At 43.8% G+C, this 17,074-nt stretch overlaps 1 protein-coding gene across 3 annotated transcripts in view; it reads left to right on the top strand.

Moving 5' to 3' along the window:
• ube2f (ubiquitin-conjugating enzyme E2F (putative)) overlaps positions 1-14,380 on the top strand; it is a 60,734-nt gene extending 46,354 nt beyond the window's left edge. For 2 of the 3 annotated variants that reach the window (XM_020054949.3, XM_010897590.5), the window contains 3 exons: positions 846-878; positions 1,501-1,563; positions 12,521-13,116. In XM_020054949.3, the coding sequence (XP_019910508.1) occupies positions 846-878; positions 1,501-1,563; positions 12,521-12,571 (147 nt within the window). In that variant the 3' untranslated portion in view covers positions 12,572-13,116. Of the gene's footprint in view, positions 1-845; positions 879-1,500; positions 1,564-12,520 lie in introns of all 3 variants that reach the window. The other variant, XM_010897591.4, reaches the window with a different exon arrangement.
• Positions 14,381-17,074: the final 2,694 nt, after the last annotated feature.

Consider the following 17,074-nt stretch of genomic DNA (forward strand, 5'->3'; position numbering starts at 1 on the left):
GTAATGTTTCTTTGTTTTAATGAGCCTCTCATTCTCCTCCTCTCCTGCAATCAACCAACTGTCTGGAAGTGTGCACGTAGGCTCTCCTTGAGGATTGTCGCTGACTTAACCCGATCAATCACTCCCTACTGAGTGTCCTTTATTGAACCCAGATCCCTCTGAGGTGGTCCTTATTTTAACCCTGCCACTCTAAAGTACTAAATAAAAAACAAGGGATTTGGACATTTTCTCCTGACTCCATCTATGCGCTAAGCCCACTGACACCTGGATTTTAAGGAGTTACTCTATGTACTGTGTTTTTCTTTAATCTGTCATTTTGTATTTAACCTGTACCTGAGTGATAAGTCCACTGCATCTTCAGTCATCAGTGGAATAGAGTTGAATGCATAGCTGAAGATCTATTGAGTTATGGTAATGGTTTATACATGATCATTTTTCTCAAACGGTTTAGGATTCATTCATTTACATACCCCACTGTCAAATGTGTAATTAAAAAGGCCAGGATCCTCTTTTATGTCCTTAAAATAGATAGCTTAATTAATGCCCATCACAATAACTTTTTTATCATCAAGGCATTTTGTCTAATGTGTGACGAGAGGCATCCCACTTGCGTAGTCCGAAAAGGTTCCCGAATTCATTAGATACAATGGAGCCAGTGAGATCCACGGCTTACCATCTAATTAGGCCGTTCAAATTGTTTGATTAGAAACGCTCACTCACAATGACCTAGTTATTACCGACTGGTTTCTTTTCTTTTTTTTTTTAAACTGGACACAAAAACAATGCGTCTGAGGTTCTGTGGAAGTTCATGTACTTTTTGTTTTTTGTCTGTTTCTGTCTTTCAGGATGTTGTCTGGGGGTTGAGCTCCTTGTTTACTGTAAGTACATTAAAAGTAAACCCATTTTACTACTTCCATAATGTGTTTGGATGTTCTCCATGTATACTCTTCTAGAAGCTATTGATTGCATTATGATGGGTTTATGAGGATGGAGAAATATTTAATCGAAAAATAAATCTATTTGTTTCTGGGCAATTCGCCAGGCAGCGTTATTGTAAATGACCAGTGATATCAGGTTGGTGACGACAGTAAATGTAGTAAGGGTTTCTGGAAGGATCTGTTGGCTTTTGCTCGACAAGAGTTGATGGCCTCCTGCTTTTCTGGCTGAGTCCCACAGTGATGATGTTGCCTGATGCTCGTTCGTGACCCGAGGCTTGGCACTTAATCACGAAGCAAGGCGCTTTCCAAACCGGCCCAGGGCCGTTTTATCTCCCTCAAAACACACTACGCCACACGCTGTCTCCATGGCAACAGGCTAATTACACTACTTTGTCTTTTCGCGTAAATCCAGGGTGACATTGCATATTGCCAGTGGCGTCGAGGATCAGACAACAACAAATGCAATTGTCTGTTTCTTTTCGTCTGAGTTAACCAGGTATTTGATTGTCTGAGACTTGTGTTTTTGTAAACTTTGGTTGACACTCTCTCTCATTTCCCTCAGGATCTACTGAACTTTGATGACCCATTAAACATTGACGCAGCCGAGCATCATCTGCGTGATAAGGTAAAAACGCCACCAAATAGACCTTTTTTGAGGGAATTAATCTTCCCTCTGTCCTGTACAGGCCTTATTTGGGCAATGGGCAGTGTTCAGAAGTGTAATGCAGCGTTCTGTAGCTCTCGCTCAAAGCCACTTGACTGTTAATGGGTCAAACATGCTGTTGACGTGTGTTATACAGTGGTAAATGGATTCATTCCGCGAACAGCCTGATCCAACTCAACCCGAAGATGCTCTTTTGGGTTGAGGTCAGTGTAGACGCAACTGCTCAAGTAAACGGAATTCACCATCGTGTTCCTGGAACTCTTCGGAGTCTATATGTGTTCTATGACCTTGACACGCTCAAAGTCGCTCACTCATTTTGCCCATTCTGATGTTCAGTTGGACAATAACTAAATGCCTCAATTGCTGTCTGCCTGCTTTACATAGGAAGCCAAAGCCATCTGACTTGCTGCCTGTGAGCGCGGTCGGGGTGTTGCCAGCTAAACCGACTACTGAGTGTCACTCGTCTCACGCTCTGTCTAATTAGTGTGCACTACATAAAGAACATGTGCCCTCTGGGATGCACACTTTCTCATTCTGCCTGCGGTATCCGTGACAGATGCTTGTCAGCTGAGATCTCCTTCCATCCTGTTGTACCGCTTGTTGGATCATCCAGCCAGGCCCCCCAGAAGCCGATCTGTGATCAGAGGCTCCCAGAAGAACTTACACCCTGACAACCTACTGGAAGAGCCAGCCCTTCAGCCGGCTTCGGCAAGAGCTTTTCTGGGTTTGGAAAGTTATTCACCAGTCTTCAGATTCACTGTGGTGGTCTGCTGCCACCCTGAAGGCCTCTCCTGGCCTTGCGGTACACCTGCAGAAAGACAGCTAGCAGCTGGCCTCGCGGTACACCGATTCATTATGGCCACTCCATAATGAATCTGTGGTGGAACCGCTGGTGCTCCCTCTCGAGTCGTCCTCTGCTGGGACTCTGACTACTCCCTCGCTAGACAGTCTGGTGAGCTGCACCGCCAAGAGCAAAAGCAGCTTCATAACTCAATGACGCTGCCGGGCGGCCAGACCAACTCGCGGTGTTGGGGTGTCCTCCTGTGGTTTCGATGCGGTTCCAATTTATATTATATGTACCAGTTAGCAGGCGGTTTTATCCAAACTGTCTTATGTTAATGCACAGATACATTCTCTGCCTACGGTTTGCCCTGCGACTCAGACCCTCTGTTTTGGGGTTGCAAGCACCATCTCTACCGTCTGACTTGGGGGGGGGACGTGGTTTCGGATTTGGCTCATGCCTGACGCCTCACTACTGTTGGACACTCATAGCGAGTCGATGAAAGAAGCACCGTATGGGTCACGCCGTCTCCTCCGTGTAGAGTGAATGGTTGATCAAACGCACCACATCTCCAAGACCAGTCAGTTCAACAGTCAGCGGAATAATATAGACTAGGCTAGATGTTCATTTGAGGCATTAGTCCACTACAGAGTACTCTAATATAAACATCTAGAGTTGTTAACTTATCCTAAGATCTGTTGCCAACTAAGCATTAAATTTATAATTCAAATAACTCCAGAAGCTCATTGAATTATTTATATCTTCACTGAATGCAAATGCATTAGCATATTACTCATTTGGGCCATATTTCCTTATGCTTTCCGGTCGTAGCTGTTATCGTGATCTGTAGTACAATATCTGGAGTTATGCATTCAGGAATGTATGCAGTTTAGCAAATTACCGTATTTGAGTTTTAAAATCTAAGAGTTATTATTTAAGCGTATATCAAAAAGAGAGTGCAAATGTTTTGCCCCCACAGAAACTACCTTCCTGTCCTGATTTTTACAGTTCCCATCTTTCAGCCCCTTTTCTGTCAGTCATTGTAGTGTATGGGCATCCACAGTCATGTTCCACATTAAACACATGGTCCTTCTATGAGTCTGTCCGTCATCCTATCTAAATGATGCCACTCAAGTAGTCTGGCAGGCGTTCAGAGGGCTCTGTTGGCCAGATGAGTCGTCACGCCGCTGTCACAGAAAGGTTGTTGTTCAGCGCTGCCCTTCAGACAAATGGCCACAGTGGGCCTCCAGACTCAGAAAAAACAGGTCATTGCTTTTGAACTACAGTCATGTGAAAAAGTAGGTGTACCCCTGAAAAGTTGTCTTATATTAGCATATGTGGATATGTAATCTTCACTTCAACATTATTGGCTGGTAAATATAACTTACAAATTACACTAATTTATTTATCAAATTCATAATTTATATATGGATGGAATTTAGCTCCATGGTTCCAAATATATAAAAAATACATTACATTTTCCAGTGTGTGTACTTTTCACCTGACTGTACAGTAGCCTGGTTCCTACAAAATGTGCTGCAGTTACCTGTGGTCTGATCTGTTTCTCATATCAGGAACCACTCACTTCACTGAAATCGCCAAATCCCTATTCAGGGAATTTGAAGACGGGGTTTGATTTAGTTCTCTTTGCAGGAGCCATGAATATGAAAATAAGCTGGAGTTTTTTTTGAAAGAGACTTTTTGTAATGGTTCTATTGACAGCTCCCCTGTGGCAGTTGTAAATGGCTGAGTCACTCTTGCATCAGCAGGAGATGCCTGGTTAGATCGTTTTTACACTACAATAGCTATATTTCTATTAGCCTTTTAAACCAGGGCTAGGTTGTCCCTTGGTCTGAGGAATACCTATATGATTTATGTTGCAAAGGTGAGAAAAACCAATTTTTTCAGTAACATCTCAAAATACACTAACCCAATCAAATTCATGAGTTGGGATGGGCTTTTGCAGGTGCTCACAAAATAATGCCTTCAGTACAGTAACAGAACAGTAGTGAAGATGGCAGAAAAATTGCCAAATTAAACCCTTTCGAAATCTGTGGATACATTTTCAGGAAATATGCTCTATCCTGTTTGATGAAATTGTTAAACCACGCTAAGATTCCAGACCTCCAAGGAAGCCAGATGAAATTGGAGGTGTGGCTTCGCGAAACTATATTTAGATTAACAACACTTGTTGCCACATTTGCAGCAAAGATGTTTTTGTGTGTAAACAGGTGAAAATTTAAATTGTCCTACCTCCATTAAATGACCATAATGATGCAAAAGTCCCCCGGCTTACCAACACGCATGTGGTCTCTAGACAGACAGCAAACTTGGCCCAAATCTCTCTCTGTCTCCCACTTTCTCTCTCCTCTTTTACTCTGTCTCTGCAAGAAAGCTAGGTATTTTAATAGTAACAGAGTCATGTCGCAGCAGATGCCTCAGCCTCCAGTAGGAAATACAACAGCCATCCGGACGAATACCTCTGACCTCCTCCTATTGAGAAAAGGGCTCCGGTTCCAGCTTTATCCTCTGTTAATACAGCAGAGAGAGGTTAGGCTTAAAATGGAACCCCCACGGAGCGCAACACCCTGTATCCGCACTGTGATTCTATTGTCAGCTATTAGCTTTCGGTGGACCACCCTGTGGCGTCTGTACAGCAGTGCTCTGTGGGAGATGGAAAATACCAGAGCCGCAGGGACAGAGAAACCCATATAAGGCTGCCCTTTGACCGTCGAATTTAGGATTAAAGATCCTAGGGAGGCAGAGGATTAGACATGCATGATATCTCCCTTTGACCTTATGAAACACAAAGACATTACGTAATTCTGGTACCTACACAGAAAACAATTGATTTGAAGCGGACCCCAGCAGACTAACGGGCAACGCTTTCGACTGATTAGTCACTCTGCTATTCTCACGGAGTCAGCCATTCTGTACCAGTAATTAGCTCAAGTCCGATGGCTTAGCGGAGGCTCTACATTGGTCTCCTGGGGAACCCTGTGGTCGTCTGACTGCATCCTAATAAAGGTGTATGGATCGTCATCCACGCGAGGAATAGGATGGTCACCGGGCTTCCAGGCTGTCCCACTGCTGATCAATAGCCAATTAACCAACTGTTGGGTCTTTTAATGTCGTTCTGCATGGTTCTACACAGTGACTGTTGACACCATGTACGTCTTCTCTGTGAACTGACAGTCACACTCGAATGTTGTCAGAGGTGGTTCCTTGTCGGCTTTCATTCTGTCCGTAATTCTGTGAAATCGCTGGCTCATCATCTGACCTCCGTGCCCTCTGTGTTAAACCATCTGGCGTTTGTGACACCTTACTGGCTGTGGGCCAGGTCCAGTCCTGGTTCTACATGACGTAATCCTAGCTGTGACCTGTCAGACTGTGCTACCACGTGAGACAGCGGGCTCGGAGATGTGCTATCAGTAGCCCGTCGGGGAGGAAAGGAAAAGACGGGATTGGAGGTGAAAGTGGGAGGTGTTGAGTGCCCACAGGAGGTCTTGCTTCTCACCGTGCATACATCCTTCTTCCCGTGGACTTCGCCCATTCTCTCCCCCCCCCCCCCCCCCCACTGCCTGTCATACTGCTGAGTCGTGTGTTCGGGCGATATAATGCTATGAACTTTTACAGAGCCTGCTCCTTCTAACCCTGTATCAGTAGCAGCGCTGTTGTTCTACGGCTGATCTAGTACTGCAGGTGCCCACCCCCTGCCTGGGTCTCTTAGCTTATTAGGTACACAGTTGTTTTTCCCCTACCCACGATTCCCTGTTTCAGCACTAATATGATATTTATTGTTTCCTGCCTTTAGCATGTATAGTTGGGTTGGAATAGGAGAGCAGTATACTTCAAAATCACCTGGATTGGAATTGTTTTTAAATCATTTAAATAAATCACTATTTTAAAACACCAACATGTTTTAATAATTATTTTACTCAACCTCCTGTGGAACTTTACATGCTCAGTCTTTTTTGTTGAATATTTTAAACTGTAGACCAGTGGTGGGCAATATTTTTCACTGGGGGGCCATACTGAAAATGCCAGAGAGCATCGTGGGCCAGATTCCTTTTTTTAACAACATGCCTAAAAAACACACAACATAGCTAACTCTGTTTATTTTCCATGCAACACCGTTTTCATAATTTAACTTAATTTACTTTAACAATGTTTTATTATTTTCTGTTGACAACTGTTATTACAGCAGGCAACGGCCTAAAAAATCCCTTTTTAGGGTTATATTAAACAAAATGTTGCAACACAAACTTAACTTTCAACTCAACAGAGTAAGCTACATTACCTAAGGTATAGTGTATAACAGTTACAGTGGGGAGAACAAGTATTTGATACACTGCCGATTTTGCAGGTTTTCCAACTTACAATGTATGTAGAAGTATGTCATTTTTATCATAGGTACTCTGCAACTGAGTGACGGAATCTAAAAATCGAGTCAATGAAAAATCCAGAAAATCACATTGTATGATTTTTAAGTAATTAATTAGCATTTTGTTGCATGACATAAGTATTTGATACATCAGAAAAGCAGAACTTAATATTTGGTACAGAAACCTTTGTTTACAATTACAGAGATCTTACGTTTCCTGTAGTTCTTGACCAGGTTTGCACACACTGCAGCAGGGGTTTTGGCCCACTCCTCCATACAGACCTTCTCCAGATCCTTCAGAATCTGTCACTGGGCAATACGGACTTTCAGCTCCCTCCAAAGATTTTCTATTGGGTTCAGGTCTGTAGACTGGCTAGGCCACTCCAGGACCTTGAGATGCTACTTACAGAGCCACTCCTTAATTGCCCTGGCTGTGTGTTTCGAGTCATTGTCATGCTGGAAGACCCAGCCATGACCCATCTTCAATGCTCTTACTGAGGGAAGGAGGTTGTTGGCCAAAATCTCGCGATACATGGCCCCATCCATCCTCCCCTCAATACGGTGCAGTCGTCCTGTCCCCTTTGCAGAAAAGCATCCCCAAAGAAGGATGTTTCCACCTCCATGCTTCACAGTTGTACTCATCCTTCTTCCAAACATAGCGAGTGGAGTTTAGACCAAAAAGCTCTATTTTTGTCTCATCAGACCACATGACCTTTTCCCATTCCTCCTCTGGATCATCCAGATGGTCATTGGCAAACTTCAGACGGGCCTGGACATGCGCTGGCTTGAGCAAGGGGACCTTGTGTGCGCTGCAGGATTTTAATCCATGACAGCGTAGTGTGTTACTAATGGTTTTCTTTGAGACTGTGGTCCCAGCTCTCTTCAGGTCATTGGCCAGGTCCTGCCGTGTAGTTCTGGGCTGATCCCTCACCTTCTTCATGATCATTGATACCCCACGAGGTGAGATCTTGCATGGAGCCCCAGACCGAGGGAGATTGACTGTCATCTTGAACGTCTTCCATTTTCTAATAATTGTGCCTACAATTGTTGCCTTCTCACCAAGCTGCTTGCTTATTGTCCTGTAGCACATCCCAGCCTTGTGCAGGTCTGCAATTTTATTCCTGATGTCCTTACACAGCTCTCTGGTCTTGGCCATTGTGGAGCGGTTGGAGTCTGTTTGATTGAGTGTGTGGACAGTTGTCTTTTATACAGGTAACGAGTTCAAACTGGTGCAGTTAATTCAGGTAATGAGTGGAGAACAGGAGGGCTTCTTAAAGAAAAACTAACAGGTCTGTGAGAGCCGGAATTCTTACTGGTTGCTAGGTGATCAAATACTTATGTCATGCAATAAAATGCAAATAAATTATTTAAAAATTATACAATGTGATTTTCTGGATTTTTGTTTCAGATTCTGTCTCTCACAGTTGAAATGTACCTATGATAGTGTAACAAATACTTGTTCTCCCCACTGTATATAGGTATTATAGTTATTAGGGCAGACATAAGTCTATGAAATTACTTCTGAACTACTTCACTCAATGCAAATGTTGCTATAATTGTTTTTTGTACTACTAATGCCACCAGGTTATTGTTTTTCAATTGAATTGTTCACATTATAGGTCACATTAAAAGTAGAAAAAGGTCTGACATGATTTATCTTTGTCTCATTCTTTTACATCACAAAAACCTGGCATTTTAACAGGGGTGTGTATACTTTTTATATCCACTGTATGTCTAATGGTCGGGTGTTTACATACATTTGTCCACATAGTTTATATTACATTTTCTTATTTAAGATTTACTGATCCATGTAACTAGTAGGCACTTATTGTTCTATTGAAACTAAGCTAACTAACCCTTTTCTGCAAAGCAAAGCATTATGTAGGAACTCATCTTGAATGTCCAAACACGACCATAAACGGAATAGCCCACATAAATTGTTTGTAGAGTATTATTGAGTGCCACTATGATAAATACCTAACGAAAACACATTATATTGTTTTGATATGATTTTGGGAGGAGAACGTTTGGATCCATCAGCTGTCCCAGAGCTTCAGGGAGTGACTGTCGGGTGGGTAGCATGCATATCCAAGTGATAGGGTAACCACTAAGTACAACAATGATGTACAGTCATGTAAACCAAAAAAGAAAGACATACTATCATCTATCAACAAGGTTTGGACAGATTGAAAAGCCCAACCCTAGTGCCTACCATAATTATAGGGAGAGTGTTGTTTTGGCTCTGCATCAAAAGTATGCATTTGTATTGAAACAATTACTATGAGATTAAAGTATAGATTTTCTGCTTTTATTTCAAGGTATTTTGGACTTATTTTCATTATTTGGGAATTTAAACACTTTATACAGAGTCCAACTGTTCATGGCACAAAAATAACTCTTACATTTCCATTTGTAATTAAAGTCATGTTCAGTTGGATTTTAATTTGGAGACTTGGCTTTTCACTTTTCTAGCCTGAAAGATTCTGTAGTTGCTATGACAATGTGTTGGATGAAGCTTTATCCAGTGAACTTGGGGGCAATTGCTTGTACTTTAGCAGAGAAATTTTTTCTGTAAACTTCAGAATGAAGTTGGCTTCTGCCGTGATGAGACAATTTATGAGGACCAGTGAGCTAATTCCAGTAGCAGCCATACACATCCAAGCTATAACACCTGCTTCGCTATATTTCACTGAGAAGGTGTTATGCTGTAGATCTCAGACAATTCCTTTATTTTTCCACACTATTATCATCAATAAAACAGGGAAATTATGTTTTTGACTCCTCTGGGCCTTTAATGCTGGGTCAGGCTGTCTGGACAGACCGCATCCATTGTGGACTATCAGGATGTTTAGTCTGGGGGGGTTAGCAAGTTTTTAAGGTTCTGTCACTCTGCAAATGGTTTGATAGCCAAGAACAGTAGAAAACACCTCTCTGACGTGTTGATTTTCCAAACAGATAGTTAAGTCAAGTATTATACTATAGGTTATACCTGGGTATTAAAAACCATAACATGAATTTATTTGTCAATTGAACTCATTTTCAACCCTAATGTGACTTCTGATTTTAATCCATTATGGATTGGAGCCATGTGGACATTACATTACCTTGAAAGAACTTTGGTTGAAGGAGTGTGACCACCGGTCATAAAAATGATGATTTTAGCCATTGATTAGTGATTTCCAGGTTCATCTACTTTTTAATGGCCAAACCAAAGAGCAGTTGAGGGTGTCAGAGAGCATTTAATATCTCCCTGCCAAGTGTTATAACCACATCTCAGTGACAGCTCACTCAGTCATCAACTACGAGTCAGAACTGAGACATTGATTAGATCTGACAGGAAATGTAGCTTGTCTCTTTCCCTGTATTCCCTGTAACGGGAAAGAGAGTATGTTGTCTATTCTGCAACACTGTAGGATTAGGTTTATTCTTGTGCACTTTGAGGAGATGGACTTGTATGTCAGTGGATTGTTCTGAATGTCATCATTCATCTCCATTGTTTTGATGAATAGTCATACTGTAGCCTAAGGCAAGTGTCTGTCCCTCAATCTCTTACGTTTTGCCACTCTGCATATGAAGATGTATCAAAAAGCAATTAGCCAGGGAAGAAAGGCATGACCGAATCGGCTTAGCCACGCTTCCGCGAACCGCCACATACCCTTCCAGTTTTATAATGGGGCAGATTAATAAGCAGAGCTACGGGGGGCTATTTGTGCTGCTCTCAGCTCACTTAGTCGCTGCCAAAATATTTAGTGGGGCCGCAGAGTTATATAAGAGGTGTCAATGGGGGTGGGGGGTGCGGCAGGGGAAGCTCTGAGTATTCAGGGGTACCAGTTTTAACTGTCAGGTTTGAGTCTCTGGCCTCATGCTGCTCCAGGGGATCTTTAACTTAGCGTTCGTTTCTTTACTCTGCGACTCTAGCAGTAAGCCAGTTCCACCCAAGCTGGACTGCAGCCATTTGGATCCGTGTACCTCCTGAAGGGGGTTGCGGAACCGAAGAGGTGTACCTGCCTGCTGGGTGGGTGGGACCTGATTGACTTGGACTGGTGACATGGTTCATTTCACTAACGAATGACGACGAGTGCTAGTCGCCAGCGCTCTGCTTACTGCGCTGCCTTCTTCTCTCATATGCGTCCCAACCCTGTCCTCCCCGCGTCCTTGGAGTTTCACAGATAATAATTTCAGTAAACATGTTCCTCCCCAGTGTCCCCCAGAGGTAGGTCTTTAGTCATATTTTGAGTTATTTAAAAGACTTTCTCAAATATGGCTTACACTTAAGACTGAAGAGATTCAGCAGGATGAAATATGACTGAAATAGCAGGTTTCCAACCGGCTGTCTAACTGAATTTCATCCAGAGTCTAGAGTGGATTTACATATTAGCTTTTATGCAGTGTTGTTTCCTCAACAAGCAAGTCTGGTTGAGGGAGGGAGATCTGCAGTGCTAATGAGAGAGAGAGGGAGGGAGAGGTATTTAATGCTAATGTAAAAGTGGGCTGTAGAGTATCCTGCCCACGCTTTTCACTTGGCATGCTAGGATCTAAGTCAGCCTCACACTTTTGTCCATCCCCAGTACGTCTGTGACTTCTCTCCTTAAGTTGTCGTCGTCATTGTTGACGTTGTTGTGGTTTTTGTGAACGACTCTTCTAGCCTTTTCCAACTCTGGCCAAGCCTCATTTTTAGCATATTCCCTAAGGACTAAATCCCTTTTTGAGAAACATCTGTGAAACTGGAGTTTAATGGGTAAATAATGCTTTGGGGATGTCAATGGGAGATTTCTGTGTGGATTGAAGGTGTTTTTCCTCTTGCCTTGGCACCTGACACCCAAGCCATGTGGTCTTTTAGCAAAGGCCTAACCTCATCAGTCCCCAATCAAACCTTAGGTCTGGACCACCAGTCTTAAAGGAAAGAACTGTCTGCTTTTGTTTTGAAGAGTTAGTTTGTTGCTGTACTGAGCCGTAATTGGCCTGAGGTGAGCCTATGTGGTTGAAAATAACTAGCCCTAGGGAAGGACTGGGCAAGCTGACCCAGAGGGACAAACGGAGCCACGGATATCAATCCCTTTGACCTGGTTCCAGCCACCACATGCTACGCTGCCATGCCAACCTGGCTCTGCCTCTCTTCGCAGTGGTCGAGCTGCGCCGTGGCACCCTGACTTTGCTTCCTTTAAACGCTACACATCCCAGGTGCACATAACACACAGTCCCCAGCTCCCCATTGCTGTCCTTTAATTGAGTAGTGTTCGACACTATTCAGAAGGAGTAATCCGGCCCAGACACCGTGTGGATGAAGCTAGAGGAGCCAGTTGGCCACAGACCGAGTGCTCAGCCTGGTGACACTGGGAAAGTCTGGTCACTCCCAGCATCCCAGCAGACTCTATAAACTGGGTTATTTACAATCTGGTATTAGCAAAACTATGTGAAGAATCCTGGGCCCTACTTGGTTTCTCTCAGGCTTTCCAACACGCTGTTATTGGAGGTTGTTCAGCACGAGTCCTTAGATAAAGAACTGGGTTGACATATCTATCAACGTCTTCACTGTTCGTGGAGACCATATTCTCTGGCTTCACAGCTCTCCCTGTTACCATGACCTCAGTAGTGAGATCATATATTGCATGACAGAAAGTGTTTTTTCACTGGCATCAAATCCCTCCCGAAATTTTTTTTTGAGAAAGCTCTGTTGGGGGTTTGGTATAGGTAGAAATTGAATAAGCATATTGACTTGACGAATCTCACTGCTGTTGTGTGTCTTGTTGTAGGAGGATTTCCGGAATAAGGTTCAAGATTACATCAAGCATTACGCCAGATGATGACTGCGTCAGCTGCGCCCGCTGCCCTCTACCCAACACATCGCCAGCCCCACCCCCGGCCTGCGACTGCGCAGCTGAACCCCGCCCCCCTAACATCTGGTCAACCAAATCACGCAGCGCACCGCTTACACGGCTCGACTGCAGTACGGAGTCGCTGGAAGAAAAAAATATTAAAAAGCAACAAGGTTTTAAAATGTTTAAAGAGGGACTTGAAAGGAAAACATGCTCACAGTTTAATTGTCCTATGTCGACCAGAGAAATCATGCTGTGCCACGGCCGGGATTGTCCAATGACCTCTCATGTGTCTGAGCCAATCAGTGAGCGCAGGTGGCGGTGAAGACCCTGGATCTTACCAATCCAGTTAGCTGTTTGTTAAGAATTAACCAATCAAAGAGAAATGCTATCTGTTACAGTGTTTATCAGTTCTAGTGCCTGCCATAGTGTTTGGGTTGCAAAGAAAAATGCACAAACACACACACACACACACACACCCTCATGGAATCCTGTCATGCACATTGGAAGGAAACGCACTCACCTAGCTAAGGTACAACAAACAGCACCTGGTTGGCTTTTCAAACCCAACCACTCACAAAGAAACATCCAGAGGTAGGAAAACAAAATCCATGTTTCACTGGTTAAAGGCTGGCCCCCCCATCACCAGACAGCATGTGAATGACTACTGATCCAGTCCCCTATTCTGATGTCCACTTCATCCTGGATTCATCTTTAATGGCACCAGTCCCTGTTTATTGCACTACATTTGACAAGCGCCTGATGGGCCCCAGTCGGAAGCCCCCCTGGGGGGCCCCAGACGGAAGAACCCTGTGGGGGCCCCAGTCAAAGGTAGTCCAATACATAGGAAATAGCGGTCCGTTTTAGACACACCCACTTCCTGTCCATTCACTCATCCACAATGATACCACCCACAATACACCGGTGCCCCAGATGCTCTGTAACACTGTCCACTGCCTTTAGATCCAAAGCCTCAAGCTGTACCACATTATGTGTGCAACCACACCTGACCCTTGACCTTATTTCAGCACCCCCGGAGAAGCTGATCATAGAGGACATTGTGCCTCAGAAAGTCTGTCTTTACCTCACTCCCTCGCTCCATCCCTCCCTCCTGCTAGTCTCTCCCTTCCCCCCCTTTTTTCTTTGTCCCCATGCTTTCTTCTCTGCCCCCATGGAGGTAGGGGCAATATGAGGGCTGTCTCCTTGCTAGCTTGTCTATGATTTTTGTTTCCATGCAAATCATATGTTGAAGTTGTCCTCCCGTGTCTGCCTGTCCCGCTCGCTCTCTCTCACTCTGTGTGTGTGTGCGCGCATGTCCGTGTATCTTTGAGTGTATGGGTTTGTTGCTTGGCTTTCCCTGGTTGGCTTTGTGCCTGTATGTGTGCACATTGGAACATACGATTCAGTGTCATCACTGTATTAAAAATGTTATACAGATGTTTGCATGTGACAAAGTGTGTGTGATCAGGCGGTGGCGTATTTAACAGTAGGTATGTTAGAAGTGTGTGTGTGTGTGTGTGTGTGTGTGTGTGTGTGTGTGTGTGTGTGTGTGTGTGTGTGTGCGTGCGTGCATATGTTTGTAAGTTTGTGCATTCAAACGGACAGGTGTTCAGATGTGTCTTGTTGTTAGCATGCTCTGGTTTCTAGCCCCACACTCCTCGTTTTACTGGCTCAGCTAGCCTAGTTCTTTGTGGGGCTCGGGAAGGTCTGTCTGTCCTTCAGTTCAGATCCTCCTTTTTTTCTCAGATTGTATATCCATTTTTTAAGATATATTAAAGAGCATATAATAACAAATAATAACTTCTGTTTTGTCTTTCTTTCCATATTCGTTACGCATTTGCGAGACGCAATCATTGACAATAACGTTAATTGAACTACGATGCTGTAATTATGCTGTGCATAATAGTGGCATTTTAAAGATGCATACCATGTTTTCTGGCCACTGTTTGTAAAAGTGGCGCTGTTGAGCCAAAATGGGTCACTGAAAATGTTACATAAGTACATAACGACTTGGATTTTCAATGCTAACTGATAGATATATCATCCCAGACTGGGATGTTTAAAAAAATAAATGTGTCATGGCCGCGAGAAGATGTTTTGACCAGGGGATGATGATAATGTCCGAAAGCTTTCAAATGGTAGAAGTTAATTTGTAGATCTCATAAGGGGTTGCTGAGGCGACGTCGGGTAAGGAGCAACACCCCCCCCCCGCAGCCTGCCGCCACGGACTGCATCTTTAAGCTAATGAATTGTGACTTCGCAGCTCTCATAGTTAGCTTTTTTGTGTGTGTTTTCTAGCTCAAGACAAATTAGACAAACTATTACAGAGGCATTTGTTCTGGGCAATGTTGTTTTCATATTTACACCCCAATGGATTAACAAAGTATGACCAAAATGTATGCTGGCTTTGTTTTCAAAGTCGCCTGTGATTCTATTTGGGATACGGGACTGTTCTACGAAGTTGTTAGAAATGGTATGGGGGTATAACTTGACAGGCAGCATCAATGAAACCGAATGCCACCTCAGCCCTGTGGTCTTCTACACAGATCCAATATCCATCAATAAGAATTCAATGGAAACATTTAAAATGCAGCGATCCCCTGTGCCATCACCAATCCCTGCAATGGCAAGATCTGAGTCGAGATAAGACATGACTCAGAAAGCACTTCTTGGGTATGAGCTCTCAAAACTGTTCTATTAATACACTGAAGTCTCTGGCCCAGAACATCCAATCAATCAGAATAAACCAAACAATCATAACCAACCTGGTTCCCTGAAGATGAAAGGCTGCACCACAGCAGGCCCTGAGACCGAGCTGCATTCCCTATCAAAATGTCAAAATGGTCAAAACAATTTTGCAAAGGTTTTAAAAACCTTTGATGAGAATATGAGGCTGTCCATCTTTTTCGGGACTGATGCAGAGAGCTTGCAGTCGGCTCAGTTACCTTGTGCAATAAATGAGGGCAAGTGTTTGACAGACCAACAAACCTGAACATGCCACTGTTATTATAATGTGTGTTTTGTTTTCACTGAGGCTTCCCCCTTGATTATTGTTTCTCTGATTGTCCTCATTAGTATTATTCACTGAATGTGAAGGGACAGTTATGTCCGAGCTGACCTTTGACATTATCTTACACACTCCACTGACGAACATATCCTCACCTGTCACTCTCGCTCACATGCGTGCGCATGCAGACTACACATTTCCTCAGCTGCAGTCACTTCCACACAACACACCTTGTCCTAGGTCCCTGGACTGGAGTCAGAGAGTACTGACACAGACACACTTGCCTGCAGGCATAAGCAAATGTCACTTGGTGAGACCTGGCTTGGCTGACAGAGAGTCTGTAGACTGCGGTAATGAACTGCTCCACTCTCCTAAAGAGGGCCAGACAGCTTCGCTCATGCAGGTACAGAGCAGACAGGACAACTGCCATCATGATTGAGGTTGCCACACGCTGTATGCAGCGGCCCAAAGCTTCTTCCTTCCCGGGAAAGATACTTCATGTTTCTACGGACTCTGTAACGACCGGAACATAAACCACAATACAACAAGAGAACAGAACAACATGTTAGCTTCCTCTGGAGGACAATGTTTAAATTGGACTGGCTTAATGTCTCCCGACAGCCTGGCAGCAGGTATTTCCACAATCCACACGTAGAGTGGCTGAATGACCCTTTGTACAGCTGACAGTGGGCAATCTCTGGGGACCGGCTATGGTTGCTATATTAGGTCCTCCCACACAAAGAACTTCCTTTAGAGACCATCCGTGTTCCAAATTCATAGCACTGTGCTTTAGTCCTTGACAAGTGCTGATATAAATTTAATGTAGAATCAGCCTCTATCCACAGCATGCTGTATAATCCCAATATGGATCACTACTAAAGTAATAGGGCCTTACAAAGCAGTGCTGAGCAATTCCATTTCATTTTTTAAAACTGATTCAGCTAATAAATTGATTTGCCTTTTAGTTTTGCGAACGTGGCCCCCTTAGCATTGAGTATGAAGAGGTGCTTATGAACGTCACCATGTTGTTGCTGTTTATTGATTGTGACACTACATTCCGGCGGTTGTTAAATTGCGTAAAGCAAATGGGATGATAATGGGAGACAGGTTGGTCGTACATAAACAGAGCCGAATAACTCAACACATTGTGTTAAACTATCCGTCCGCATTTCGAAAAGGGTTACTCATTGTGCCTGAAGCCGAACGAGCCGATATCCCCCACACACTCCTGTTTCTAAAAACGTCAGGGAGGGTGTTATTATTACTGCTGTGAGTCATCATCAGTCAAATCTGTGGGTAGCCATCGTCATCATCAACCGCCACATCCAAACCCAGCACTAATGATCGACCGCATCCTGAAACCAGTGCACAGTCTGCTGTGTCACATCATTATCTACTTTCAAAAGGAGACTTTCACCCGTTTCCCAAAGTGGAAGCCATGAAAAACAGGAGAGTCATCCTGATGATAATCTTCCCACACACAT

This window comes from Esox lucius, chromosome 16 (assembly GCF_011004845.1).
Source record: "Esox lucius isolate fEsoLuc1 chromosome 16, fEsoLuc1.pri, whole genome shotgun sequence".
Classification (NCBI taxonomy): Eukaryota; Metazoa; Chordata; class Actinopteri; order Esociformes; family Esocidae; genus Esox; species Esox lucius.